The sequence below is a fragment of the Xiphophorus hellerii genome, chromosome 8 (assembly GCF_003331165.1).
Source record: "Xiphophorus hellerii strain 12219 chromosome 8, Xiphophorus_hellerii-4.1, whole genome shotgun sequence".
Lineage (NCBI taxonomy): Eukaryota > Metazoa > Chordata > Actinopteri > Cyprinodontiformes > Poeciliidae > Xiphophorus > Xiphophorus hellerii.
Genome location: NC_045679.1, coordinates 874,574 through 899,070, shown reverse-complemented (window position 1 = coordinate 899,070; position 24,497 = coordinate 874,574). Strand labels below are relative to the sequence as shown.

General features: G+C 46.3%; 1 protein-coding gene across 1 annotated transcript in view; it reads left to right on the top strand.

Moving 5' to 3' along the window:
* Positions 1 to 9,901, top strand: part of LOC116724892 (nuclear factor 1 A-type-like) — a 31,621-nt gene extending 21,720 nt beyond the window's left edge. The window contains exon 3 of the mRNA XM_032570670.1: positions 9,801 to 9,901. Within this exon, the coding sequence (XP_032426561.1) occupies positions 9,801 to 9,901 (101 nt within the window). The remainder of the gene's footprint in view (positions 1 to 9,800) is intronic.
* The last annotated feature ends 14,596 nt before the right edge of the window (positions 9,902 to 24,497 follow it).

Sequence of the window (24,497 nt, the reverse complement as noted above, 5' to 3'; positions counted from 1 at the left end):
TTTATTCCATTTTTCCATTCATAAATTAAGGAACTGATATTTTAAACTTTTAGTTTGTTTGTTTCTTCCAGACGAATGAACTATTTGTTGATAATAATAAAAACAAATTAACAACAAAAGGAGTTAAAGCAACTGAACTGCAGGCGAATACATTATTTTATCTCTTCCTATTTATTAAGATTTTACATTTATTTTATTATTAGTTATCTTCTTAAAATGGGTCGGTCCAGAGCAGCTGAGTGTCGGTTCTGCTGGGTCCAAGAGGGAGACACCATCTGTGGACACAAACACGAAACCATGCTGAGGGTTTGATTCTGGCCCAATCTGCCCGGTACCGGCTTCATGAGGAGGAACTGGGTTCTGTTCTGTCCTTGTGCCAGTTCTGGATGGTTTGGACCCCCAACTGTGATTACTGAGCTGATGAGGAGGAGGTTCTATTTTGTTCTGTTGGTTCTGTTTGTTCTTTTGGTTTTGTTGGTTCTATTTGGTTCTGTTGGTTCTTTTGATTCTATTTGGTTCTGTTTGGTTCCATTGTTCCTGTTTGGTTCTGTTTGGTTCTGTTGGTTATATTTGGTTCTGTTTGGTTCTGTTGGTTCTTCAGACCCAAACTGTTTGTTCTACAAACTGGAAACTGTCAGAGGCCAGAAGGTCCAGATGAGTCTGGTCCTGTGAACTGGGTCGGCAGTGGATGGGATGATTTGATTGGTTCTGGATGTTCTGACAGTTGTCCTCCAGGGTTCTGGTGTTGGCTCAGCGCCGGTCTGACTACGACCTGGTCCTAGGGGGCCAGAAGCAGCGGAGCAGTTCTGGAGCTGACAGCTGCTGAACGAGGAGCAATGAGCTGCTGACTGGATGGAACCGGACCGGTTCTGCTGGGGAATGAAGCGGGTCGAGCCCAGCGGACCACCATCTCACCCCGGGTCTGGTTCTGATCCGTCCTAGTCCGGCTGCTTCATTTCCATGGGAACAGAAGTGATGCTGTGACATCATTCCCTCTTCCTCAAGCTGCAGCAGAGATCTGACCAGAACCGGTCCGGTTCATGTTCCTTTCTAAAACAGTTCTCAGCAGAACCGGATCAGCAGAACCGGATCAGCAGAAGCCATCCTGCTACCAGAGCAGAGCAGCGAGCTGCTGCTTCCTCCTCCTCAGACGTCCAGGGGCCTCATGTCTGAAGCGGCTTGCGCACAAAAAATGTGCGGTGCCACATTTTACGCACAAGTCGGCAAGTATAAAAATTAACTTTGCATCAAACGCAAACTTTGACTTGATTCTGCTCATGATTCCTGTATTTAAAATAAACGTCCACATTCCCACTCAGAGTCTCTTTGAGTCTTTAAATCCCGGCTGAACGCTCTGCTGCTCCAACTGCCATCTGCACTGGGAAATCTTTATTTTATTTCTTTATTTGGATTTTTTTTCCTTTAAAATGCATTAGTTTTATTTTGTGAGAAAGCACCTTTTAAATAAAATATATAATAATTATTATTATAAATACTTATACTGCCACAAACAAGGATGTCGTCATGGTTACCGCTTTCCGTGGTCCCAGCCTTCTGGGTATTTATACTAATTTTCATAAGTATAAAGAAAAGAGTATAAAAGAGGCGACAGGCGAACCAGCAGCTGGTCTGTTTCCCGCAAATTAGAATTTATAAAAGAAAGGTGCGCATGGCTTTGTACATCCGGATTTTTTCTAAACTTTTCTAAACTTGTCTGTACGCCAGTGCTTCTCATTCCGGTCCCCAGACCCCCTGCCCTGCATGTTTTAGGTGTTTCCCTGCTTCCACACACCTGGATTGAATCTGTGGTTGATTAACAGACTTCTGCAGGACTTGATGCCTGCAGAAGAGGTCATGCAATCATTTGGATCAGCTGCTCTGAAATAGGGGCACATCTAAAACATGCAGATGGGGGCAGGGGGGGCTGAGGACTGGAATTGAGAAGATCTGCTGTACGCCAAGTTTTAGTGTGAAAACTGCGCAGTGTTTTATACCTGAGGCCCCTGATCATTCATCATTTAGCTCCTCCCACTCTGAGGGTTCCTGTGTGTGTGTGTGTGTGTGTGGGTGTGTTTGTGTGTGTGTGGGTGTGTGTGTGTGTGTGTGTGTGTGTGTGTGTGTGCGACCAAAGCCTGGTCCCCACAAGAGGAAAAGCTGTTTTGGGGTCAGGGGTCAGATTTAGGAAGAAGGGCAGAAGGGGTGCATTTGGAAAGTCTGGTGGTTCTGGTGATGCTGGTGGGTCTGGTTGGTTCTGGTTCTGGTGGTTCTGATTCTGGTTGGTTCTGATCATAAGGAACTTTAGTGGTGATGAAGATGATGATGTTGGTGATGAAGATGTGAACCCAGTCAGTGTTTGTTCTTTTGGTTCTATTTGGTTCTGTTTGGTTCTGTTGTTCCTGTTTGGGTCTGTTTGGTTCTCTATAAGTTAACCTGTTTTGGTTCTTGAACCCAGTGACTCTTCTTCTATGGTTTTTTCCATAGCAGCATCAATGATACAGGCTTTGTGATTAAATGTGATTCTGCTTGCCGTAGTTGCACCTAAACAGACTAAGTGATCATTTTTCTCTTTCAGCCAATTAACAGAGACAGAAATATTCCACATCTACCCCAACTGGGACAGAACAAAGAACTGTCTTTATTCTAACGCACATTGAAATTCAATATCAAATTATTCTTATCAATTTAATTTGATTTAGTTTATTCTGATTTATTATTTATTGGCTTCCATCCTCTCTGGTGGAGTTCAGGTGACGGCCGGATGGTTATATATTAGTGGCGTTCCTCAGGGAGTGCGCCTCGGGACCCTTTCTCACATTGTTACCTGGAGTGGACCAGAATATGGCGCCCTGCCAGTCCGTTTGGAAGGTGGGAACAGGAAGCCGGGTTTTCCAGGCATCCTGTTAGCGAACGGGTTGGTTGGCTTGTTGCTTTTGTTAAACGCAGAACGATAAAATTCTGAGAATGTCCTGATGAAACAGGTCAGAACAATCAGATCCTCACACAGCCAGGACCAGATCTCTTTACTGCGTTTCAAACTTTTCTCTTTTATGTCGCCTTTTCATCCTGCGCTCTGATTGGTCAGCAGCATCCAGACTCCGCTTAACCGTCGGGTTTCTGGGTTCTGGTCCCTGCTGAGCCGGATCATGTTCACTGATGCCGACCTCACGCTTGTTGGTATTCCAGGAGGAGCTGTAGATACAGAAACACACACACACACAATGCTGATCTCAGGTCTGCCCTTCACAGTGCAGCACTGCAGAGGGACTGTGTGTGTGTGTGTGTGTTTCAGAGTGTGAGTGCATGTGTGTGTGGGGGGGGGGGGCGTGTTTGTGAGTGTGAGTGCATGTGTGTGTGTGGGGGGGGGCGTGTTTGTGAGTGTGTGTACGTGTGTGTTTCGGCGTGCAGGCGTGTGTGTTTCAGAGGGGGTGTGCGTGTGTGTGTTTGTGTGGTTTCATAAATTATTCCCCTCCATATTCCTTTTAAACGATAGCATCCCTCGGCCGGCCCGACTATAAATGGTTCTGTCATAACCGGACAAAGAGCTGATATTCGATTCTGGATGTTCTGTGGACCTGACCGGACCTCTGAGCTCTTAACGGTCTGCTCAGTGACCTGTCCTGCTGCGGTTCTGTTCCCTCAGGTCGGATCCACTCAGAACCACAGGTCTTCCAGGTTTCATTTCGATCCGGTTCTTCCCAACGCCGCTGCTGTTTAAAGATACTTCACTGTCACTTTTGTTAGCTCCAACTAATGGTGCTAGCTCCTGATGATGCGATTAGCTCCCGCTAATGGTCTTGCCTAGTTTTACTTAACTGAGAAGCAAAGCCAAACTGTTGCTAGTTTAGCTAACTATTGGCATAGCATTAGCCTTGACATCTTGTGCTGTGGCTTCAGTCCATTAGGATGTAGGTATAAAAATGGTGACTACAGGACAACATTTTTAACAAGTGATCATCAGCTTTTGTGCATCACTAATAACTCTTAGCTTATTGAGAAAATTACACATTTTGGCCGCCATGTTGACCTTGGCGGTCATCCTTTCTCCTGATTTCCAGTCTTAAAAAAATTCACAAGGAAACCACAGCAGGCCTCTTCCTCCTTTTCCTCTGTCCTGAAGCTAACCTTATCTGAGCGGTTCAGATCAGCAGCAGTGTAATCTGTATCACTGCTCCCCCCCCTCCCCCCACTGCTTATTTCACACAGTTGTAGACGGAGATGAGGAGGAGGAGGAGGAGGAGGAGGAGGAGGAGGAACATAATGCCGTCTTTGTCGGGACGAGTTCTGCTGGAAAATGATCGTCCCACTGAGGAACGCCACTACAGATGGATCACGTCTGCCGCTCTGCTAGCCGTGTGTGTGTGTGGGGGTGTGTGTGTGGGTGTGTGTGTGTGTGTGCAGCTGTTGGGCCTCTCTTCTTCTCCTGCATTCCTTCAGTCTTCAGCAGAAACTTTTTGGAGGGGGGTTCAGAGGAGGGGAGCACTGTGTGTGTGTGTGTGTGTGTGTGTGTGTGTGTGCAAAGGTGGGGGTGAGGGGTCCAGCCACACAGAAAGGAGATCACAGGAGCCCCTCCCCCACCTGTTACTGCGGTTCCAGGTTCTCCTCCATGCAGATGATGTTCTGCTCTGCTTGACCTCTGACCCGGCCCAGCGCAGGAACAGAACCACCTGGAGATTCAGACCTGACCCGGTGGGGGTGTATCGGAGAGGAAAAGCATGCTGGGAGCTGTAGTTTTCTGTCAACTGTTAGCAGCGGTGCATTCAGGTGCAACTGTAAATCTGAGGCATCAGGAGCAGCACAGGGAGGTGTGTGTGTAGCCATGCAGCGCCTCGCTGCGAGGTGTGTGTGTGTGGGTGTGGGTGTGTGTGTGGGTGTGTGTGTGTGGCCTGTATTCATTATTTAGTGAGAGCTATTACTGGGATAAGAGGCTCTCTCCTCTCTGGACGCATCGATCGCTTTAATTGCTCCAAAGATTGTCAACTCTGAAGATAGATATTAAAGGGCCGGCGCGGCGCGGCCGGTTCTGCCAGGATGCTCTCAAACGGACCCAAATGTTCTGGGGGGACGACACGTCCCGCACCGCCGGCGAGCTGAGAGGTCTCACTCTGACCGATCGATAACGCGCTGCAGACAGGAAGTCAGCTGCCATGGCGGCCTGACGAGCTGCGACTTGATTGGACCGGACCGGGCCGGGCGGGTCCGGTCTGCATTGCCTTCTTTCCGGAACCGGTTCCGTGTTCATCCTGTTTGTGTGTTCTGCTATGCTATTTCAGACTTTGACTAGGCCATTTGGGACCACTGCTGTGCGTCCCGCAGCATCAACCCTCCACCGCCGTTTGGAAGTCACAGGTCAGCCAGAGGTCAGAGGGGCTAGGGCTGGGCTCAGGTTCCACCTGAGGAGGGGGCGGAGCTAAGCTGCAGGTGACCCGCTTAGCAGCCGATCCTCTAACCTGATTACCGGTTCTGCTTCCTGACCCAATCGGACCGGCTGCTGCTAAAAACACGAAGCTGATTAAGCTGCTTTGGTCACCTGACCAGCTGTTTCCATAGCAACAGCAGCAGCGCCGTCAGCTGGACACTGGAGGAACTGAACCTGCCGCAAGACAAGTCCAGATAATTGGGTTTTGGTTCTGGTTCTGGATGAGTCCAGGTACAGGGTGCATTCACTGACTGTCCGACAGATGGACTCTGAATTACTGCTGGATACTGACCGGTTCTGTCCTGTCCAGGATTTCCCATGATCCTCTCTGCTCAGCTGGAAGCCTTGATGGGAGACTGGGAGTCTGTACTGGGATGAGCTGGGCTCAGTGTGTGTGTGTGTGTGTGTGCTCCTCTTCCTCACTTTGATTTTCTGCTGGAGGCACAGGACTCACCTTCCTCTTCCTCATCTTCATCACTTTTCTTCCATCATCCTCCAGCTTCATCTCTGCTCCGCCCCCACTTTGACCTTTGACCTTTTCCACACAGACGCTGAAGGTCGCATCCTTCATCCTCCTCCTCTTCATCTCTTCTTTCCCAGCATGCCTCAGTGATGCCAACTGGGCAACGAGGTGTTCAGGAACGACAGAAACCAGAACCGGAACCTTTGACCTTTGACCTGAACCTCTCCTGCAGACCGGACATGCCAGCCGGATTCAGTGGTGTTGAGCTGCTGGATCTGGACCCGGATTCTGTTCTGGTTCTGTCCATGAACTGCTCTGTCCTCAGGGTTCTGTGTACTGGTGGTTCTGGTGGCGGCAGCATGGTCCTGAGGGCTTAGAGGCCCATTCCAGATTAGAAGTCCTGACCCTCCAAAATAAGAGCACCTCTTTTGAAGACTGTTCTTGTTCTGGAGGGAACCACAATCCATCTGGACTGCACACACACACACACACACACACCTCCACACACCTCCACACACACGCACACACACACACACACACACACACACACACACACACACACATTGTGATTAATAGATCAGAGTTGGTAGCAGACTATAATGGAAGCGCTGTAGATAAAGCAGCACAGTGTGGGTGTGTGTGTGTGGGTGTATTATCTGACACAGACATATAGTTCTGTTGGGTCAGAGAGGAAAAAGTTGTAGCGAGAAGAAAGTTTCTGTAACACAGGAGCCAATCAGAGCAGGTCTCATCCGTTCCTGAGATCTGATTGGCTGGTGCTCTCCTGTGAACATTCAGCATCTATCAGTGATCAATAACTGACCAGCATCAATCGGCCTGCAGATGAGGAAGAGGATGAGCTGAGCAACGGAGGGAAGAAGGACTGGAGCAACAAACAGAGGAAATAAAGGACAGGAAGTGATGAAGGTTCAGGAAGTGATCAGGAAGCCATCTTGTCTCGCTGAGTCGTGAGCAGCTGAGCAGCTCGTTGCTGCTCCTGCTGGACGGAGGAGGTGAAGCAAGGCATTGTGGGAGTTTGAGGCAGAATGATGGTTCTGATCTTCTGGGTCGGGTCTTTTTGTTTGTAACTAGAAGTCAAAGGTCCATCAGAACCAGAACCCAACCATGTGGACCGCTCTGGGTTTCGGGTAGATCCCTCTTCATCCTCCGGTTCTGAAAGCTTGAAGAACCGAGACAGTGAGTCTCATCATTTCAGAACCAGGTCCAGTTAAACTGAAACCTCCAGGAACCATTCCTCTGGTGTTCCTGAGATTGATTCTGGTTCTGATGAGTTCGGACCTAGTTCTGGTTCTGGAGCGGCTCCACCTTAAAGCCACTTCAGAACCAGAACTGTTGTGGTTCTGAGACGGTCCACTTTTTATTTACATGATAAAAACTACAAACATGGCTGCCACTTCTGGATTCTGCAAAACCGGGTGTTTGTGTCAGAGGTCAAGCAAAGGTCAGAGGTCAATCACAGTCACTGGTTTTAGTTCACATCAGTAGAGAACCCGCAGAACTTTAACTGCGCTGGATGGTTTGGAGAGCTTGTTGGTGAACACACTCAGCGGGTGTGTGTGTGCGTGCGTGTGTGGGTGTGTGTGTGTGTGTGTGGGTGTGTGTGTGTGTGTGTGTGTGTGTGACCGACTGGTAAAGGCAGAAGCTCTTTTGTTCTGGCAGACAGTAGCGAGTGGCAGCGACTCAAAGCAAACAGAGAGAAGCTCCAAAATGGTTGCCAAAGCTTTAAGATGGCTGCCAGACACACACACCCACACACACACACACACTGTCAGTGAGGCGGAGCAGGGTGTTACTGTGACAGAAAACGTTAAAGTGTGTCTGAGACTGAAAACATGAAGATATCTCTGGCTCTGACGGTGTGTGTTGGTGTGTGTGTGTTGGGGTGTGTGTGTGTGTGTGTTCCAGTTGGCAGCGTCTCCTTGGCAGTGTTGGACGTCTCTCCGTTCAGCAAACGTCTGTTTCTCTCGATTCTGTTCAAACATGAAGAGACTGAAACCCAAACAGGCCACGCCCCCCTGGGGGGCAAGATGGCTACTGCTGGCGTAGAGATGGAGGCGAGTCGTGGTTCTGCTGCGCTGCCACCAGAACCCTGCAGGTGCGGGTTTACTGTGTGTGCACACCAGACTGGGTCCAGAACCGTGTTCGAGTAATTTAGAGGTGAAACTTAGTAAAGCTGCCACAAGTTAAGAGCAGCGAGACAGATCTGAGCGTGTATATCTATGTGAAGGAACAATAATTAGATCTGTTTTGTTTCAATCTCACAAACGCTCAGATCTAGAGAAAACAGATCTAGAGAGAACAGATCTAGAGAGAACAGATCTAGAGAAAACAGATCTAGAGAGAACAGATCTAGAGAGAACAGATCTAGAGAGAACAGATCTAGAGAAAACAGATCTAGAGAGAACAGATCTAGAGAGAACGGTCTGAGTTTCAGAGCGTTTGTCAGATTGAAACTAACACTGATCTAATTTTTGCTCCTTCACATAGATATACGTGTTCAGATCCGTTTCGCTGCTGTAGAAAACCAGAAGAGTCCAGATCAGCAGCTGAGGCCGACCCAGATGATCAGAACCAGATTGTGGACTCCGTCGGATCGTCATCAGAACCCAGTAAATGACAAACATCCGTAGAATCAGCAGCTGGTTCTGCTGGAGACGAACCGGGTCCACTGGAGCTCCTTTGGTTTTGAATTTGGAGGAAAAACAGAACCAGATATTAAAACAAGATGATCATCCTCCCTCTCCGTCCAGAACCGGTTCGACTCTGAGCTCCCTCTGGTTCTGAAGCTCGGTATTCCCGCTGCCTGTTCTGGTGTCAGGTTCTATTCCTGAATGGAACAGAGCGACCCAAACCGACACAGCAGAACCAATGAGAAATTCCTCCTGGATCCGACAGTTGTGGATCGTCTGTGGATCCGGAACCGCCGGGATCGGATGTTTCCACATGGAAATTTTTCATCCAAACAAGTTTTCCCAGTTTTTCCAAATAATTTCAGCCGTAAAGCGTCTGCATTGTTTGGGTTCTGCAGATCTACTTCTGACCCGGTTGCCAGATTTCCCAGCATGAGTGGGTCAGAACAAGTTCTGCTACAACGACAAGAACTCCAGAGAAAGTCAGGAATACTGCAGGGAACACAGGACAGGAATGATGCTGCCACATGTTCCAACCGATCCGGACCGCCAAAGATCCAGTTCTGGTTCCGGTTCTGCAGATGGTCCAGCCCCTGTAGGCAGACTGTCTGCTCCCACGCCTCATTAGCATATTTAATTAACCTGCTAACTGATGAATGGGGGCAGATGGGGGAGGGAGGGGTAGAGCCCCCTGCCTTGGCTGCCCCCCCCCTCCAGTTGCCATGGTTTCAGGCTGATGCTCTTTGTTTTAAGCTGCTGAAGCAGGACGACACGGTGAGCCGCATGCTAACAGGCCTGATGAATGCTGCCCTCTGTCCCCCTGTGGGGGCTGGGGGAGAGAGTCTAGTCAAAGCACAGCGCAGCCTGGTGGCAGCCAGATAGAATTACACGATGAGTTCAGGAACAACTGGGATCAAATGGGAAGGAAAGAGGAAAAGTTTCAGTCAGCTGCTTCCCCCCCAGGTTCTGCTGCAGCTGCTGAAGCTAAGAAAAACTGGAGGACAAACCTAACCCTAACTGACTTATCCTACAGGGGACACTTGTGGTTCTGGTTCTGGGTCAGGTCCGTCTTCCTCAGTGGACCAGAACAGTTTCTGCTGCTGTTTCAAGAGTCAGAGAACTCTAACATCCCAGCTGTCAGTGAACTCCGTGCCTAAGACTCTGTGTGTGTGTGTGTGTGCGGGGGGGGGGATGGGGGGTGGGGGGGGGGGTGTATGTGTGTGTTTTCCAGCTCTCCTTCCTCATCGTAGTTTTTCTGTTTTCTCTCCAGAAACCAGCCAATCAGAAAGCCCCAACCAGGCCAGCGAATCAGATATCAAGGAGCAGCCAGAGAACGGTGAGACACACACACACACACACACCCCCAGATAAACCAGGAGGATTTCTTCACACACATGACTCTGCTCAGGAATATGTGAGAATAGAATAGAATAGAATAGAATTCAACTTTATTGTCATTGCACTGTCACAAGTACAAGCAACGAGATGTAGTTTGCATCTATCCAGAAGTGCTCTACGAGATATAAATATTTATTTACAGATGTACAAGACTATGTATGTATGGACTATAAGGGGTTATAGCAAGAGATATAGATATTGTGTATAAATATAAATATGGGAGCTATATGCCCAGATTATACAGATTATACAGAATATACAAGAATGTTAGGGAATGGATTATAGATAAATAATGGCAGATAAAATTTACAGGTTGTATGTGTGTGTGAAGAAAACAGTCCGTGATGTGTGTGTGTGTGAGGATAGTCCATGTGTTATTGTTGTATGAGAGGATAGGGGAGTACAGTCCTTATAGTTTATGTTTTATGTCAGGAGGCGTTCAAAAGCGTGACAGCTGTGGGAAAGAAGCTGTTCCGGTGCCTGGTGGTTCTGGTCCGTAGGCTTCTGTAGCGCCTCCCAGAGGGCAGGAGGGAAAAGAGTGTGTGTGCTGGGTGAGTGGAGTCCTTTGTGATTTTCCCGGCCCTTTTCAAACACCGCTTCCTGTAGATGTCCTTGATGGCAGGGAGCGTTGCCCCGGCGATATACTGGGCAGTTTTCACCACCCTCTGCAGCGCCTGCCGGTCGGAGACAGAGCCGTTCCCGTACCAAGCTGTAATACAGTTGGTGAGGATGCTCTCAATGGTGCAGCGGTAGAAGTTCGTGAGGATCTCTGAGGACAGGTGGTTCTTCCTCAGGGTCCTCATGAAGAAGAGGCGCTGATGCGCCTTCTTAATGAGTTTGGAGCAGCTGGTCGTCCAAGTCAGGTCCTCGGAGATGTGGACTCCCAGGAACTTAAAGGTGTCCACACGCTCCACCACTGTCCCCTTAATGTGGATGGGTGGATGTGGGTCAGCGTTCCTCCTGAAGTCCACGATAAGCTCCTTGGTCTTCTCGGTGTTCAGCTGCAGGTTGTTTTTGTCGCACCACTCAGCCAGACGGTCTACCTCCTCCCTGTAAGCGGCCTCGTCATTATCTCTGATGAGGCCGATCACCGTGGTGTCGTCTGCGAACTTGATGATGGCGTTAGAGCCATGGACAGGTCTGCAGTCGTAGGTGAAGAGGGAGTAGAGGAAGGGACTCATCACACAGCCTTGTGGCACTCCGGTGTTTATGATGATGGTGGATGAGAAGTGGTTGTCCAGCCGGACATGTTGAGGTCGACTGGTCAGGAAGTCGAGCAACCAGTTACACATGAGTGAACTGATGCCGAGGTCTGTGAGTTTGGTAATGAGTTGTGATGGGATGACAGTGTTGAATGCTGAACTAAAATCTAAGAACAGCAGTCTGGCGTAAGTGTTCTTACTGTCCAGGTGAGAAAGGACAGAGTGCAGCGCTATAGAGACTGCATCCTCTGTGCTCCTGTTCTGCCTGTATGCAAATTGGTGGGGGTCTAGTGTGGGGGGGAGACAGGATCTGAGGTGTGCTAGGACCAGCCGCTCCAAGCACTTGGTAATGATGGGGGTAAGGGCTACCGGGCGGTACTCATTGAGTCTGGTTGGGTTGGGATTCTTGGGGATTGGGACGATGGAGGTAGACTTGAAGCAGGTCGGTACCACAGCGCGGGCCAGGGACAGGTTGAAGATGTCCGTCAGCACTCCTGCCAGCTCCCCAGAGCACGTTCTGAGGACACATCCAGGTATGCCATCAGGACCCGCAGCCTTGTGGGATTTAATCCTGCTCAGAGCCGCTCCTACATCAGTGGGGAGGAAAGTCAGTGGCTGTTGGCCTGGGGTGGTAGCTGCTTTGGTTGCAGTTGTGGTATTCCCTCTCTCAAAACAAGCATAGAAGTTGTTAAGTTCGTTGAGGAAGGAGACATCAGTTAAAGCGGGGGTGGTATTGGGGTTCTTGTAGTCTGTGAGAATCTGAAGGCCTTGCCACATACGTCGGGGGTTGGCGTTAGAAAAATGATCCTCCACCTTCCTTTTGTAGTGGTGTTTGGCCTTCTTGATTCCCTTCTTCAGCTCAGCCCTGGCTGCACTGTAAGTCTGTGCATCCCCTGACCTGAAGGCGATGTTGCGGGCCTTCAGCAGGAGACGAACGTCTCGGTTCATCCAGGGTTTCTGGTTGGGGTACACGGTAATGCGTTTGCAGGTGGTGACACGTTCTATGGTGGTGGAGATATGGTTCAGTACAGATGAGGCGTACTGATCCAAGTCTGTATGGTGGAAAATAGTCCAATCTGTATTCCTGAACCGGTCCTGGAGCACAGCGTCTGAGCCCTCTGGCCACACCTTTACTGTCCTCACGGTAGGTTTCACACGTTGGATGAGTGGTAAGTACCGAGGTGTGAGGAACAGGGAGAGATGGTCTGATTGTCCGATGTTGGGGAGGGGTGTCACATTGTAGGCTCCAGCCAGATTGGAGTAGACATGGTCCAGGGTCTTGTCTCCTCTGGTGTGGCAGGAGACATGTTGGTGGAATCTGGGAAGAACTGTCTTCAAGTTGGAGTGATTGAAATCACCTGCAACAATAAAAGCAGCCTCGGGGTATTTCGTTTGGTGTTTGCTAATAGCCGCATAGAGTTCTTTTGAGATCAGTACTATCAACACCAAGTGGTCTAGTTACCACTTGGTAATCCAAGTACCGTTTCCACGGCGTACGGTCCGTTATTATTTATTATTTCCATGGCTCTGATGCTCGAAGAACATCAGTTCCAATGAGGAGTTCAATGTCTGCCTCAATTTTTAAATAGACACCCCTGAGGTGAGGCCACATGTCCAGATCAGCTTGTGTGATGATGTTTTCTTTTGAGACGGGTATTTTATCCTGTGTGTAAACTTTCAGCAGGTCCAAATATGTGCAGCCCTCCAAGTCTCCCACCTCTTGTCCTCTGACCTCATAAGTTCCTGCAGGCTTTTCCTGTCCTATTGTTCACATAAGTATCTCTGTTTTGCATCCTTTCAAACTTAGCCGGTTCATGAAGCTTTCAGTACAAAACGTTGCCGTTCTGCCCGGGTCGAGGAAAGCATAGGTAGGTCTGAATATATTTGTCCCCTTTTGCCACCTTAACTCAGACGGGAGCAATTGCAAGTGCACATTCTCTCCCAGCCCCCGGTTGCATCACCTGCTGAAACAAGAGCACTGCTTATGGGAGTTTCTTCAGTCTCAGTTTGACTGTCCTGCTTTGAAACTTTTGCACTTTTAATATGGAGTACTGTCGGATGTTACTGTCGGATGTCTCATTCAACAAACTTGACACATTAGTCTCCTCTTACAATTTTTGCTTAAATGACCTATTTAGAGTGACCCATATCCGTGACTTCTCAAATATCCGTGACTTCTCAAATATCCGTGACTTCTCAAAAATTCAACTTTACTGTCGTGTTTTAAAACCAGACAGTCGGCTCAGTTTTCCGTGGCAGAATCCACAGTGAGGGATGATGGGACTGGGTGTGGATTCAGGAGGTGGTGGAGGAAAAACTGATTGCTTTATAGCACATCCTGTTTTCTCGGTAACTATTGATGTTACAAACTGCTGTTTTTACCTCTTATTGATTTTAGTTCACCTTTGCCTCTTGGGAATGTTTTTTTGGTTGTTGTTTGGTCTTGAATGTCAGGATCTGTGTTTTTCCGTGTTTAGTTAGAGTTTTTTGTGTCCTTGAGTCTCTTCGTTGTCCTGTCCTCCCCTTGATTGTTCCCAGGTGTGTCTCGTTCTGTGATTACCCTCCCGTGTATTTAACTCCACCTGTGTTCCTTGTTCCTCGTCGGGTCCTCGTCATTGTTACGTCAATGTTAGCGTCTATGTCAACGTCAATGTCCAGTCTAGTCGTCCTCAGTGTTTCCTTGTGCCTGCTGCTTGTTCCCGGACTTATTTCTTCATTAAATCCTCATTTTCATCATACCTGGGTCTACAGCGTCTGCCTCACCACTCCACCACACCGCTTCATGACAGAAGGACCCGACCAAACCGATCGGTGAGGCAGCTAGAAATGGACCCAGCTGGAGTTAGGTTCCCTCCAAGAAGGCAGAGCGGAGGGAGGCGGAGATCTGGCAGGGAGGAGACGGAGCTAACCGAAGCCCTCGCCGACCTGCAGCGGGAGCTATTCCGGGGGACAAGACTGGTGTTGGCACCCCCCGGATATGGCCCCCGTCGATACCTCCGTCCGGGAAGCCAGCGACCTGAGCCGCCGGTGGAGCCGGCCCCTCGTCGCTTTCCGGAGACACCCCCCCCGCTGTCTGCCCGGAGACAGCGACGTGAGCCGCCGGCAGACCCGGCCCCTCGTCGCTTTCCGGAGCCGCTACCTCCACGGTCAGCCCGGAGACAGCGACGTGAGCCGCCGGCAGTCCCGGCCCCTCGTCGCTTTCCGGAGCCGCCACCTCCACGGTCAGCCCGGAGACAGCGACGTGAGCCGCCGGTGGACCCGGCCCCTCGTCGCCTTCCGGAGCTGTCACCCCCGCAGCCGGTTCCAAGGCTTCGCTGCGGCTCGCCCCCGCGGCCGGTTCCAAGGCTTCGCTGCGGCTCGCCCCCGCGGCCGGTTCCAAGGCTTCGCTGCGGCTCGCCCCCGCGGCCGGTTCCAAGGCTTCGCTGCGGCTCGCCTCCGCGGCCGGTTCCAAGGCTTCGCTGCGGCTCGCCTCCGCGGCCGGTTCCAAGGCTTCGCTGCGGCTCGCCTACGCGGCCGGTTCCAAGGCTTCGCTCCGGCGCACCCGAGGCCGAGTCAGCCGGCGTTCCAGCCGGCGCACCCGAGGCCGAATCAGCCGGCGTTCCAGCCGGCGCACCCGAGGCCGAATCAGCCGGCGTTCCAGCCGGCGCACCCGAGGCCGAATCAGCCGGCGTTCCAGCCGGCGCACCCGAGGCCGAATCAGCCGGCGTTCCAGCCGGCGTTCCATCCGAGACTCCCAGTGTTCCTTCCGAGACCCAGACCCCCAGCGCTCCGACTCAGACTCCCTGTGTTCCTCCAGAGACTCCCTGTGTTCCTACCGAGACCCAGACCCTCTACGTTCCTTCCGAGACCCCGACTCCCGAGACCCTCTACGTTCCCTCCGAGACCCCGACTCCCGAGACCCTCTGCGTTCCTCCTGAGACCCTGACCTCCAGCGTTCCTCCTGAGACCCTGACCTCCAGCGTTCCACCCGAGACCGAGACCCCCTGCGTTCCACCCGAGACCCTGACCCCCTGCGTTCCGACTCTGACCCTCTGCGTTCCACCTGAGACCCTGACCCTCTGCGTTCCACCCGAGACCGAGACCCCCAGTGTTCCACCCGAGACCGAGACCCCCTGTGCTCCGACCGAGACCCCCTGTGCTCCGACCGAGACCCCCAGCGTTCCGACCGAGACTCCCTGCGTTCCACCCGAGACCGAGACTCCCTGCGTTCCACCCGAGACCGAGACTCCCTGCGTTCCACCCGAGACCGAGACTCCCTGCGTTCCACCCGAGACCGAGACCCCCAGCGTTCCGACCGAGACCCCCTGTGCTCCACCAGAGACCCTGCCTCGGGGGGCTCGTCGTCGCCGTCTGTGGGCGGCCCCCGGGACTCATCGCCACCTCCAGCGCCGCGGACGGCCGCCGGACGGCCTCCGTGGTTCCCGCCTCCAGCGCCGCGGACGGCCGCCGGACCGCCTCCGTGGTTCCCGCCTCCAGCGCCGCGGACGGCCGCCGGACCGCCTCCGTGGTTCCCGCCTCCAGCGCCGCGGACGGCCGCCGGACCGCCTCCGTGGTTCCCGCCTCCAGCGCCGCGGACAGCCGCCGGACTGCCTCCGTGGTTCCCGCCGCCGCGGAAGACCGCCGGACCACCTCCGTGGTTCCTGCCTCCTTTGCCTCCGCCCACCCTGTGGGTAGTTTTTTGTTTGTTTTTGGACTCTTGACCCTTCTTGTGTTTCGGCCCACGATGGTGGGTAGTTTTTTGTTTTTCTGGACTCTGGCCCCCCGTCCAGCGCCCCTCCGCCCACCCTTGTTGTGTTTTTGTTTTTTCTGGACTCTGGCCCCCCATCCGGCGCCCCTCCGCCCACCCTTGTTGTGTTTTTTTTTTTTTTTTTTTTTTTTTTTTTTTGGGCGTCTGGTAGCCGCCCTTGAGGGGGGGGTACTGTCAGGATCTGTGTTTTTCCGTGTTTAGTTAGAGTTTTTTGTGTCCTTGAGTCTCTTCGTTGTCCTGTCCTCCCCTTGATTGTTCCCAGGTGTGTCTCGTTCTGTGATTACCCTCCCGTGTATTTAACTCCACCTGTGTTCCTTGTTCCTCGTCGGGTCCTCGTCATTGTTACGTCAATGTTAGCGTCTATGTCAACGTCAATGTCCAGTCTAGTCGTCCTCAGTGTTTCCTTGTGCCTGCTGCTTGTTCCCGGACTTATTTCTTCATTAAATCCTCATTTTCATCATACCTGGGTCTACAGCGTCTGCCTCACCACTCCACCACACCGCTTCATGACATTGAAGGTCTCCAAACAAAGGATCTAAAATCATGTTAGCTTGGTTTTCCACAAACTCGACAAGATGTTTAAATCTGACTCTCCTGCCAGTTTTCTGTTGTATTTCTAAGCTGTGGTTCATCATCTTTCTCACAGTTTGTAAGGTAGTTTGGATGCTAGCAGCCTTAAGTTTGATGGGATTTCAAGTTCCTCTAAATACTGTAAATCTTGCATTATATTACAACATCCTTTCAAATACATTGCATATGCATACAGCATTTTTCCGTTCTCAGCTTTAATTGCTGTCCAGTTCAAGGCTTTATCCAAATAAGCTCCAGAAACTTTCATTTCATTTCCAAAGTGCTCCTTTAATAGTTGTTTAGCTTCTCTGTAGCCTTTACTTCCTTCCATATGTAAACAGCTGCGAACCAAATCTCTTGGCAAACCAGATGTAAATTGTTCTAGATAATACAGTCTGTCTTTATCATTTTTAGTCCTGTCTTCAATTAATTGTTCAAATGCATGAACAATTGAAGACTGGTATTCTAATGGGTTACCATCAAACACAGAAATATTTCTCGGAGGTAACAAAGACTTTGCTGGCTGACAATAAGTTCTGCTTTGTCATTTTGTCTTTGAATAACAACATTCAAATTTTCATTATCAGCAGTAACGGCCACATCTGGAAATCTTGTGCCGTTTGAGATGCATTGTGATTCTAAGTTGCAGCTTCAGTTTCACTTTCAGTGGGATTCTTATTTTAAGGTTTATTCTCTGCTGAGCTTAAACTCCTGGGAGAAGATTTACATCTCTCACCAATGGTCTGTTGAAGTGGAGTTTTTGGTTTAGCACCTAACTGCATAAATTCCACCTTGCCATCTATCGAATCTGGTTCTTGATGAGAGCTATAATATCCATTCATGCCGGCACCTAAAGATGGTTTCTGGTCCACCTCATCACTTTGCAAGGTTTTCATTTTAGCAGTTGATGCTGCAAGATCAGCTTCTAGATCAATTTGCTTCATCTCTAACTTCAAGTTTGTTTCCTCCATTTGAAAAATGTTTTTCTATCAAGGCAGCAACTCGTGCCAGTGCAGCAGGCTGTTCTGCTTTGGCCTTTTTAACTCTGAAGACACTGAGGAAGATCTAGTGAGAGAAGATGACTTTGATTTCTGTGATACATTAGATATGCTGTCAGATGGTCTGATTGTTGATTGTACAATGTCTTTTTTCCATGTTTCAACATCTTTCAAAAAATAATTTAGTTATTCGAGGCTCAAACCAGTCATTGTAATCACTTTCCTTTTCTTCCTCTAAGAGCTCTTGAACCAACTTATGATCATTTTTAAACTGACTGCATCAACATTTCCTGCATCCGTCATTAAAGCCTTTATTTCATTAATCTTTCTAGTTCAGGCTCCCAATCTGCCTCTGCGCGAAAGGACGCGCATTTTGAACATCCTCAGACGGAGGCGGAGTTTCAGGGTCAGACATTGTTACACAGATCCCTTCACTTTCAAATAAGTTCATCAATACACATCCTTCTTTGTTACAATCCTTTTCCAAAATCCACAGCTTTGCTTTCTGTAGTGATCGATAGTTTCTCTGTAGCGCAGCGGGGCTTTCATTCATAAACTCAATCAGCTGATTTTACTGACGGCCCGCTGGCTGCTTTCTTTGTTCGTCTGCGAGTGATGGGCTGGATCCCCCAACTTTACTCTTGTCGTCTAGTCATCAGTGAAGTTTTTCTCCTTGTTAAGGCTACTCTTGCATCCTAATAGGGTCCAAATATCAAAAATGCCAGAGTAGTTTTTTAGGAGGAGGTTTTCCACTCACTCAAAATAAAAAGCACTTGCAGAGAGTTTTCTGGTTTCAGAAGTTGTTTTCTTTACTTATAAAAATAACAGAAATATTCTCCGAGTTGACTTACAAAAAATGTAAATATAAACGTTAATTTGTGGTAGAAAAACTGTTTCACTCCTCACTCCTTCACCAAACAATCAGATCAACCACAGCAGCTGCTTCTGCTTGTTAATCACAGCAGGAGGCTGACTGACAAGGAGGAGCGTCTCAGCAACACAAATAAATAACAATAGATCTACCATTCACATAATCTTGGATCTGTAACATTAATAATTTAGCAAAAAATAAGTTCATCTAGGCCTGTCGCGATAAACGATAAATCAATTAATCGTACGATAAATTAAAACTATCGACGTCATTGTAATTATCGGCATTATCGTGTCTTCCGACCTTTTTCTCTTTCTGTTAATGACACTGAATGAAAAAAGGCTCAACTCCGGTTCTCTCCACTGACTCCTCCCTTCCTCATTTCCTCAGTGTAAAGCCCAGCGCAGACTGCAGGATCTTAGAGCTGTCGGCCGATTGTCGGCCCATTTTCAAAACCTGACAGACCACACATTAGCCACAGAAATCCTAGGTATAACGGTTCGATCGGGTTCGTTCCTGCCGTGTGGTGTCCAACAATGGGCACAAAATAATGGCTACAAGTTCAGTTTACTAATTTTAAAACCAGGCATTAATCAATGCTTTACTACAATCTACCTGCAATGCATGTGGCTAGTGTCAGCGTAAAGTCCTGACTGAATGAAAATCATTAGAACCTATTTACGTCACGTTAACGAAGAACAGCTGAAAAGTTACCGGGTTTATCAACTGCGGTAGCAATTTCGCTCCAACTCCTCCTCTTGTCATTTCTATATTCTTTGCATGTTGAATAAACATTAATGTTGTTTCCACATATCATCTCCAATGTCCGCTGGACTTCAGGTTGCTCCGTGTCAGCTGTTTGGGATTCCCCTCCGTAATTTCCTCTCAGAAAGCGCGGAGGAGAATCCGCTTTCTGATTGGCTGCCTGTCACATTCAACAAGCTGCGTTAAGATCCCAGTCGGGGAAAAACCCTGATTTGGATCGGAGCGGCAACAACGATCTACCGTAACACACCACACAATCTTAGAAAGACCAACGATCTAAGATTGTTGTAAGGGGAAAAATAGGAGCAAAAAATCATGTAGTGTGAACTATTGCATCAGGTAGTCGATGTGCCCATCTTCTCTATTTAAATCTAATTATTACTGAAGGGCAACATAATATACAGACTTCATAATCTGCACTCTTTTGGTTGAATGCAGTATTTATTTCCACTTTGGCTTTATGTTGTTTAGTTTTTATCAAGTACATTTTTTGTTAATGGAGACTGAGAATCCATTTTGTTTTTGGTTGTTTTGTTTATTTAGTTTATCAGCTCCAGTGTTAAATATTCTTTTGAAAATAAAGTGTATCTATCTTTGACAGGAAATCGCCTGCATTATTACGTCATTTCCATTAAATCAGTGTAAAAAAGGTCTTCAAACAATATTATCGTTTATTGCAATAATTTTTGAGACAATTAATCGTTCAGCAAAATTTGCTATCATGACAGGCCTAAGTTCATCTATTTCTTAATAGGCTCCAACAATTACATTAAAGTTTTAATGCATTAAAATTGATGTAGTTAATTTGGTAACACTTTATTTGACGGGTTGTGAATAAAACTATCATGACACTGTCATAAACATGAGTAAGTCTTCATGAATATTTATGACTGTTGTCATAAAGTGTTATTCGGTAAATCATGACACTTTTAATACAAAGTTTACATTTAAAATGTCTTCGTTATGACAACTTGACATTAACTGAGAAATCATGATCTGACATAAATTTGTTATAAAAGTATTACTGATTAAACTTTAAAAATTATGTAGCTTTATCTGGTAATATTATATTGCTCTGCCATTTAGTTAAGTCTTAAATTTCTTAATTTAATTGATCCTAAAGTTTTACAGCAAGATGTCTGCAAAGCACTTATGAACTTTGCATTTGAAACATTATTTCAGGCCGTTTTAAGTAGTGCAGTACACCATCTCCACCAGTGGGAGGCAGCAGTGCACGAATAGGCGTGCAGTGTGTTGGTGAAGAAGAAATCTTCCATCTTGTGCATCTCAAGTACACCTCGCTGCAGCAAACAGAATGGGGCGGGGTCGGACAACTGTCAGTCTCATACCTTATATGGAAATGGGACTATTTCATTCCGGAAATGAAGGGGGCGCTAGTAACACTATTTCCTGTACCGACCGTGTTATAATAATTATACTAATAATAACGTATTTTATTTGACAACGCCTTTTAAAACACCCAAGAACACTTTCAACATTAAAAGTACAAATTAAATAGTAAAAAAATGGCTACAAAACGTGATATGTCACGTGGTATGTCTGTCACGTGGTAAGTCACTTTTTTATTTCCAAATCTTTATTAAACCTTTATTTAAAATTATATTAGTAACAAACAATCTAGAATAAGCAATAAGGAAACATTATGGAGATGTATTTATCTATCCTTACACCCAATCTATCTCAAACAAAAATAATAAAACATGAATCAAATCAATATTTTGGAGACAAATGTACATTACATTAAGAGCACATTTATCCATCCATTAATTATCATGAATTATCCCTAAAGTGGGGTCATGAGGGCTGCTGACCCTGGACAGATCGCCAGTCTGTCACAGATTAAGAAAACAGATATAAACAAATGAAGTTCAAATAATATATTTTGATGTTGTGAATGGTACTCTTAAAATAAATAAGTTACAATTTAAAATATAATAGCCTCTGGCTTATTAAATAAGAACTAGATGGAAAAGAGGTTTGGTCGGTAAAACATTTAGTCAACAATTTTGGCCAACTTAGTACGTCCATTCACAGCGCACTTTTGTTGTTTATTTGCCAAATATTTTTCTTATTATTCACATTGTGAATATAATTTACAAACAAACCAAAGGACTTCTGAACTTCTAACAAGTGCCATTCAGAAAACTAGAATAATTTTGGTTGCAGGTGACCTGGCTCAGCTATTATCATTGTTTACCATAATGTCTCATTGGAAACTTTTGCTATAAGGACTCCAGTTCAACCAGTAAACTGATTGGTGTCCCACTATTCCATTTTTATAAATTCCATATCAATTCTATCAATTGCAATCGATTCATAAAATAAAGACCTTAAATATCCAATTGTTGCAAAACCCAAAGAGATTAATTAAAACTTTAAATGTAGCTTCAACCTGGAAAGACTCACACAGAGAGAAAGTTTTAGAAAGTTTATTTGACAAGAAATAATCTTTGGGGCTCGGACCCCGGCAGTAGACACTGCGCTGGTAACTGCCAGAGAGAATAATCTTTTTTCTATATGAAAACCTTTTTGAATAAAGTCACTGGTTACATAAATTAAACCAATGTGTAAATTCTAACTATAACTGTCTTCATCTCAGCTGCTCAGCCAATCACCTGATCATGTGTCTCCATCCCAGCCTAACGGCGCCGGGCTCATCTCTCTTCATAAAGTCAGGATACCTTTAATCTTATGTTTGTATTATGACTTTGTAACTGAACAATATGTTTCTGTATGTGCTTACTTTATTACAAAAAACCCAACAGTTGATTCTGTTAAAACATAAACAACTTAGCTGTATGTCAGGTTTGTAAAAAAAATTTGTATTGATTCCAGTCATTGTTCAAAAAGTATAGGAAACATTGTATTTACACATATAAAATATTGCAAGTTATTAGCTTTGCTTGCATTTAAAATTTTTAAAACAAGGTTATCCTATTGTTAAATAACGCTGTTACAATATATTTACAACTACTTTATTGGTTCTACTCTCTCCAACAAATTACAGCCACAATGTAACTTTGTGTGGAAACGGCACCATTTCTATGAAAACTAAATAATGCAAATCAACTGAGCTACAACAAAAGGAACATTCAAAAATGTAAATAATTTTGAAAGAACACATTATTAAAAAGGATGACTGCACACGTCAAAAGGCAAATATTATTTAGCAGAAATGATTTAAAATGGCTTGTCACAAAAAAACGAACAATGTGTGACAACTGAAATGTGTGAAAGACTGAGGAAAGCAACTAATATTCTCCTTGCATTCAGTATTGACAGTCAGTGCAGTGTCCAGGTCGGCCATCACAGTAGTAACCAGGGTACTCTCCTCGTCTTCCATTGCCGGTGAAGCCCACAGTCTTTATATTACCGGTTGCAGGAAGAACACGTTACAACCGCAAAAGGAATCCGGTTTTCTGCCTTGAATGTTTTTGAAAATTTGCCCCAGTTGATCTCACCTGTTAATGAAAAATCGATTTCATGTAGTTGAAATCTAATTTCACATGTTTTAGGTGAAAAAAGTCAAAGTGAGTCTTCTTCCTGAAAACTGGCTCAGACTCAACGGCTTCAAAGCACTTGCAGGTCAATGCCAAGGTGAGGTAAGCTGAGTCTCCCTGTGCTAGCGCCACCTCCTGGAGAACAGCTTCAAGAACATTCAGAGGCATCTGAAAATAACAAAAAAACAAACAAAATAAAAAATCACATTGCACATTATGATCAGTAAAACAGTAGTTAATAATAGCCATTTCACCAAATACTTTGTTACTCTTACTTGTGTAGTTTATTGCAGTTACTTACTAAAACTATATTGAAGTAGTGCTACTCGTCATTAGAGTATCACATCTGGGTACTACACCCAACTATAATGGCAGCTGTTAGTTTATAAAATATATTAGACTTTCCAGAAATTTAACATTGGTGTACAAAACATATTTAAAAAAGATTAACCTTTAAAAATAAAAGAAAAACACTAGAAAACTGGTAAGTATGTAAAACATATTTTATATTTTTCAAGTGTAGTTATACATACCGTTATGTTGAACCATAGCAGTTTGTGCTATATGGTTCTGTAGCTTGTATGAGCAAAGGGAACAGCAATATTTATGTTCATGTTGCAAATAGATACGTGGATCTGTATAATGAAAATAAAAAATAAAGTTTGAGCATAAAATACATTTCTCAATTATACATGTTATCTACTTTTCTATTTTTATCTAATGGTGCCCTGCGGGATAATAATTAGCTATGCTACATGCTAAAATTAGCCTTCCCCTGTATGAATTACGAATTTCACTAGTTTACAGCTGTTAATTATATTTTCAACCTAATCTAGAAAAGCGTATTGATTTACTATGTGAAAAAATTTTAAGAAGGTAAAAATACCTTTTGTTGACTTTGTGAGTTTTGCATTGTTGATCGTGAGCCGAACATCTAGAAGAACCTCAAACTTCTTTCTTTCTTCTTCTGTTCCTCTTAACTCCGCGTCTTAAGGTATTTATACTAGTGATTATGAAAATAGCGCCCCCTGCATTTCCGGAATGCAATAGTCCCATTTCCAAATAAGGTATGGGACTGACGGAAAGGTCCGTCCCCGCCCCTTTCTGTTTGCTGCAGCGAGGTCCTTCTCGTGCATCTTGGCCAAACTAACACAAGTTATAACGGCCAGACCTGCTGTTTAAAAAGAAGCTGAAGTTTGACACCTAATACATCTGAGGTATGTTTCTTATTAACTTTACATTTTCTTTGAGAAAATAACATTGACTATGTTTCTTTCTTTATAATGTTAGCTATGAGCCATTCAAGCTAATGCTACCTTGCTTAAGTTAATGTTAGCTAAAGTTATTAAACTACATTACTGTAACGTTAGCCCTTAATATTAAACATATTTTATAGGCAGGTAAATAAGTTTTTTCCCTCCAATTTTAATCTAACAAATTAAAAGCTAATATGTTAGTCAAAGTTATCCATTATGTGTTTTATTTAGCAACTTGGCTGATGCAACATGGTGCTTGTGTTCTTTGCTTTGGCAACTTTATCCACATAAACACCCGTTTCAGCCTAAGGACACATGGTGGGGGGCAAAGGCTGCTAATGAAGACGAGCTACAGGTGTGGAGGATGATGATGAGGACCAGCCACCAGAGGAAGAAGCAGATTAAATATCCCCCGAGAAATTAGGTAAGTCATTTTTGTGTTACTATTTTCTCCAGGTAAGGGACAAAGGGGGAGCAGGAATCAACATCCACCAACTGAGTTAATAAGTTACGTTTTAGACAGCTAATTGTTGTCAAATGTAAAACTAGTGTTTATTCTATTTATTTATTAATAAACTTCTTGCAAACATCCATAAGCCAGAGTCTCTGGTTGGAAATAATTCTGATTGCTCATTAAGT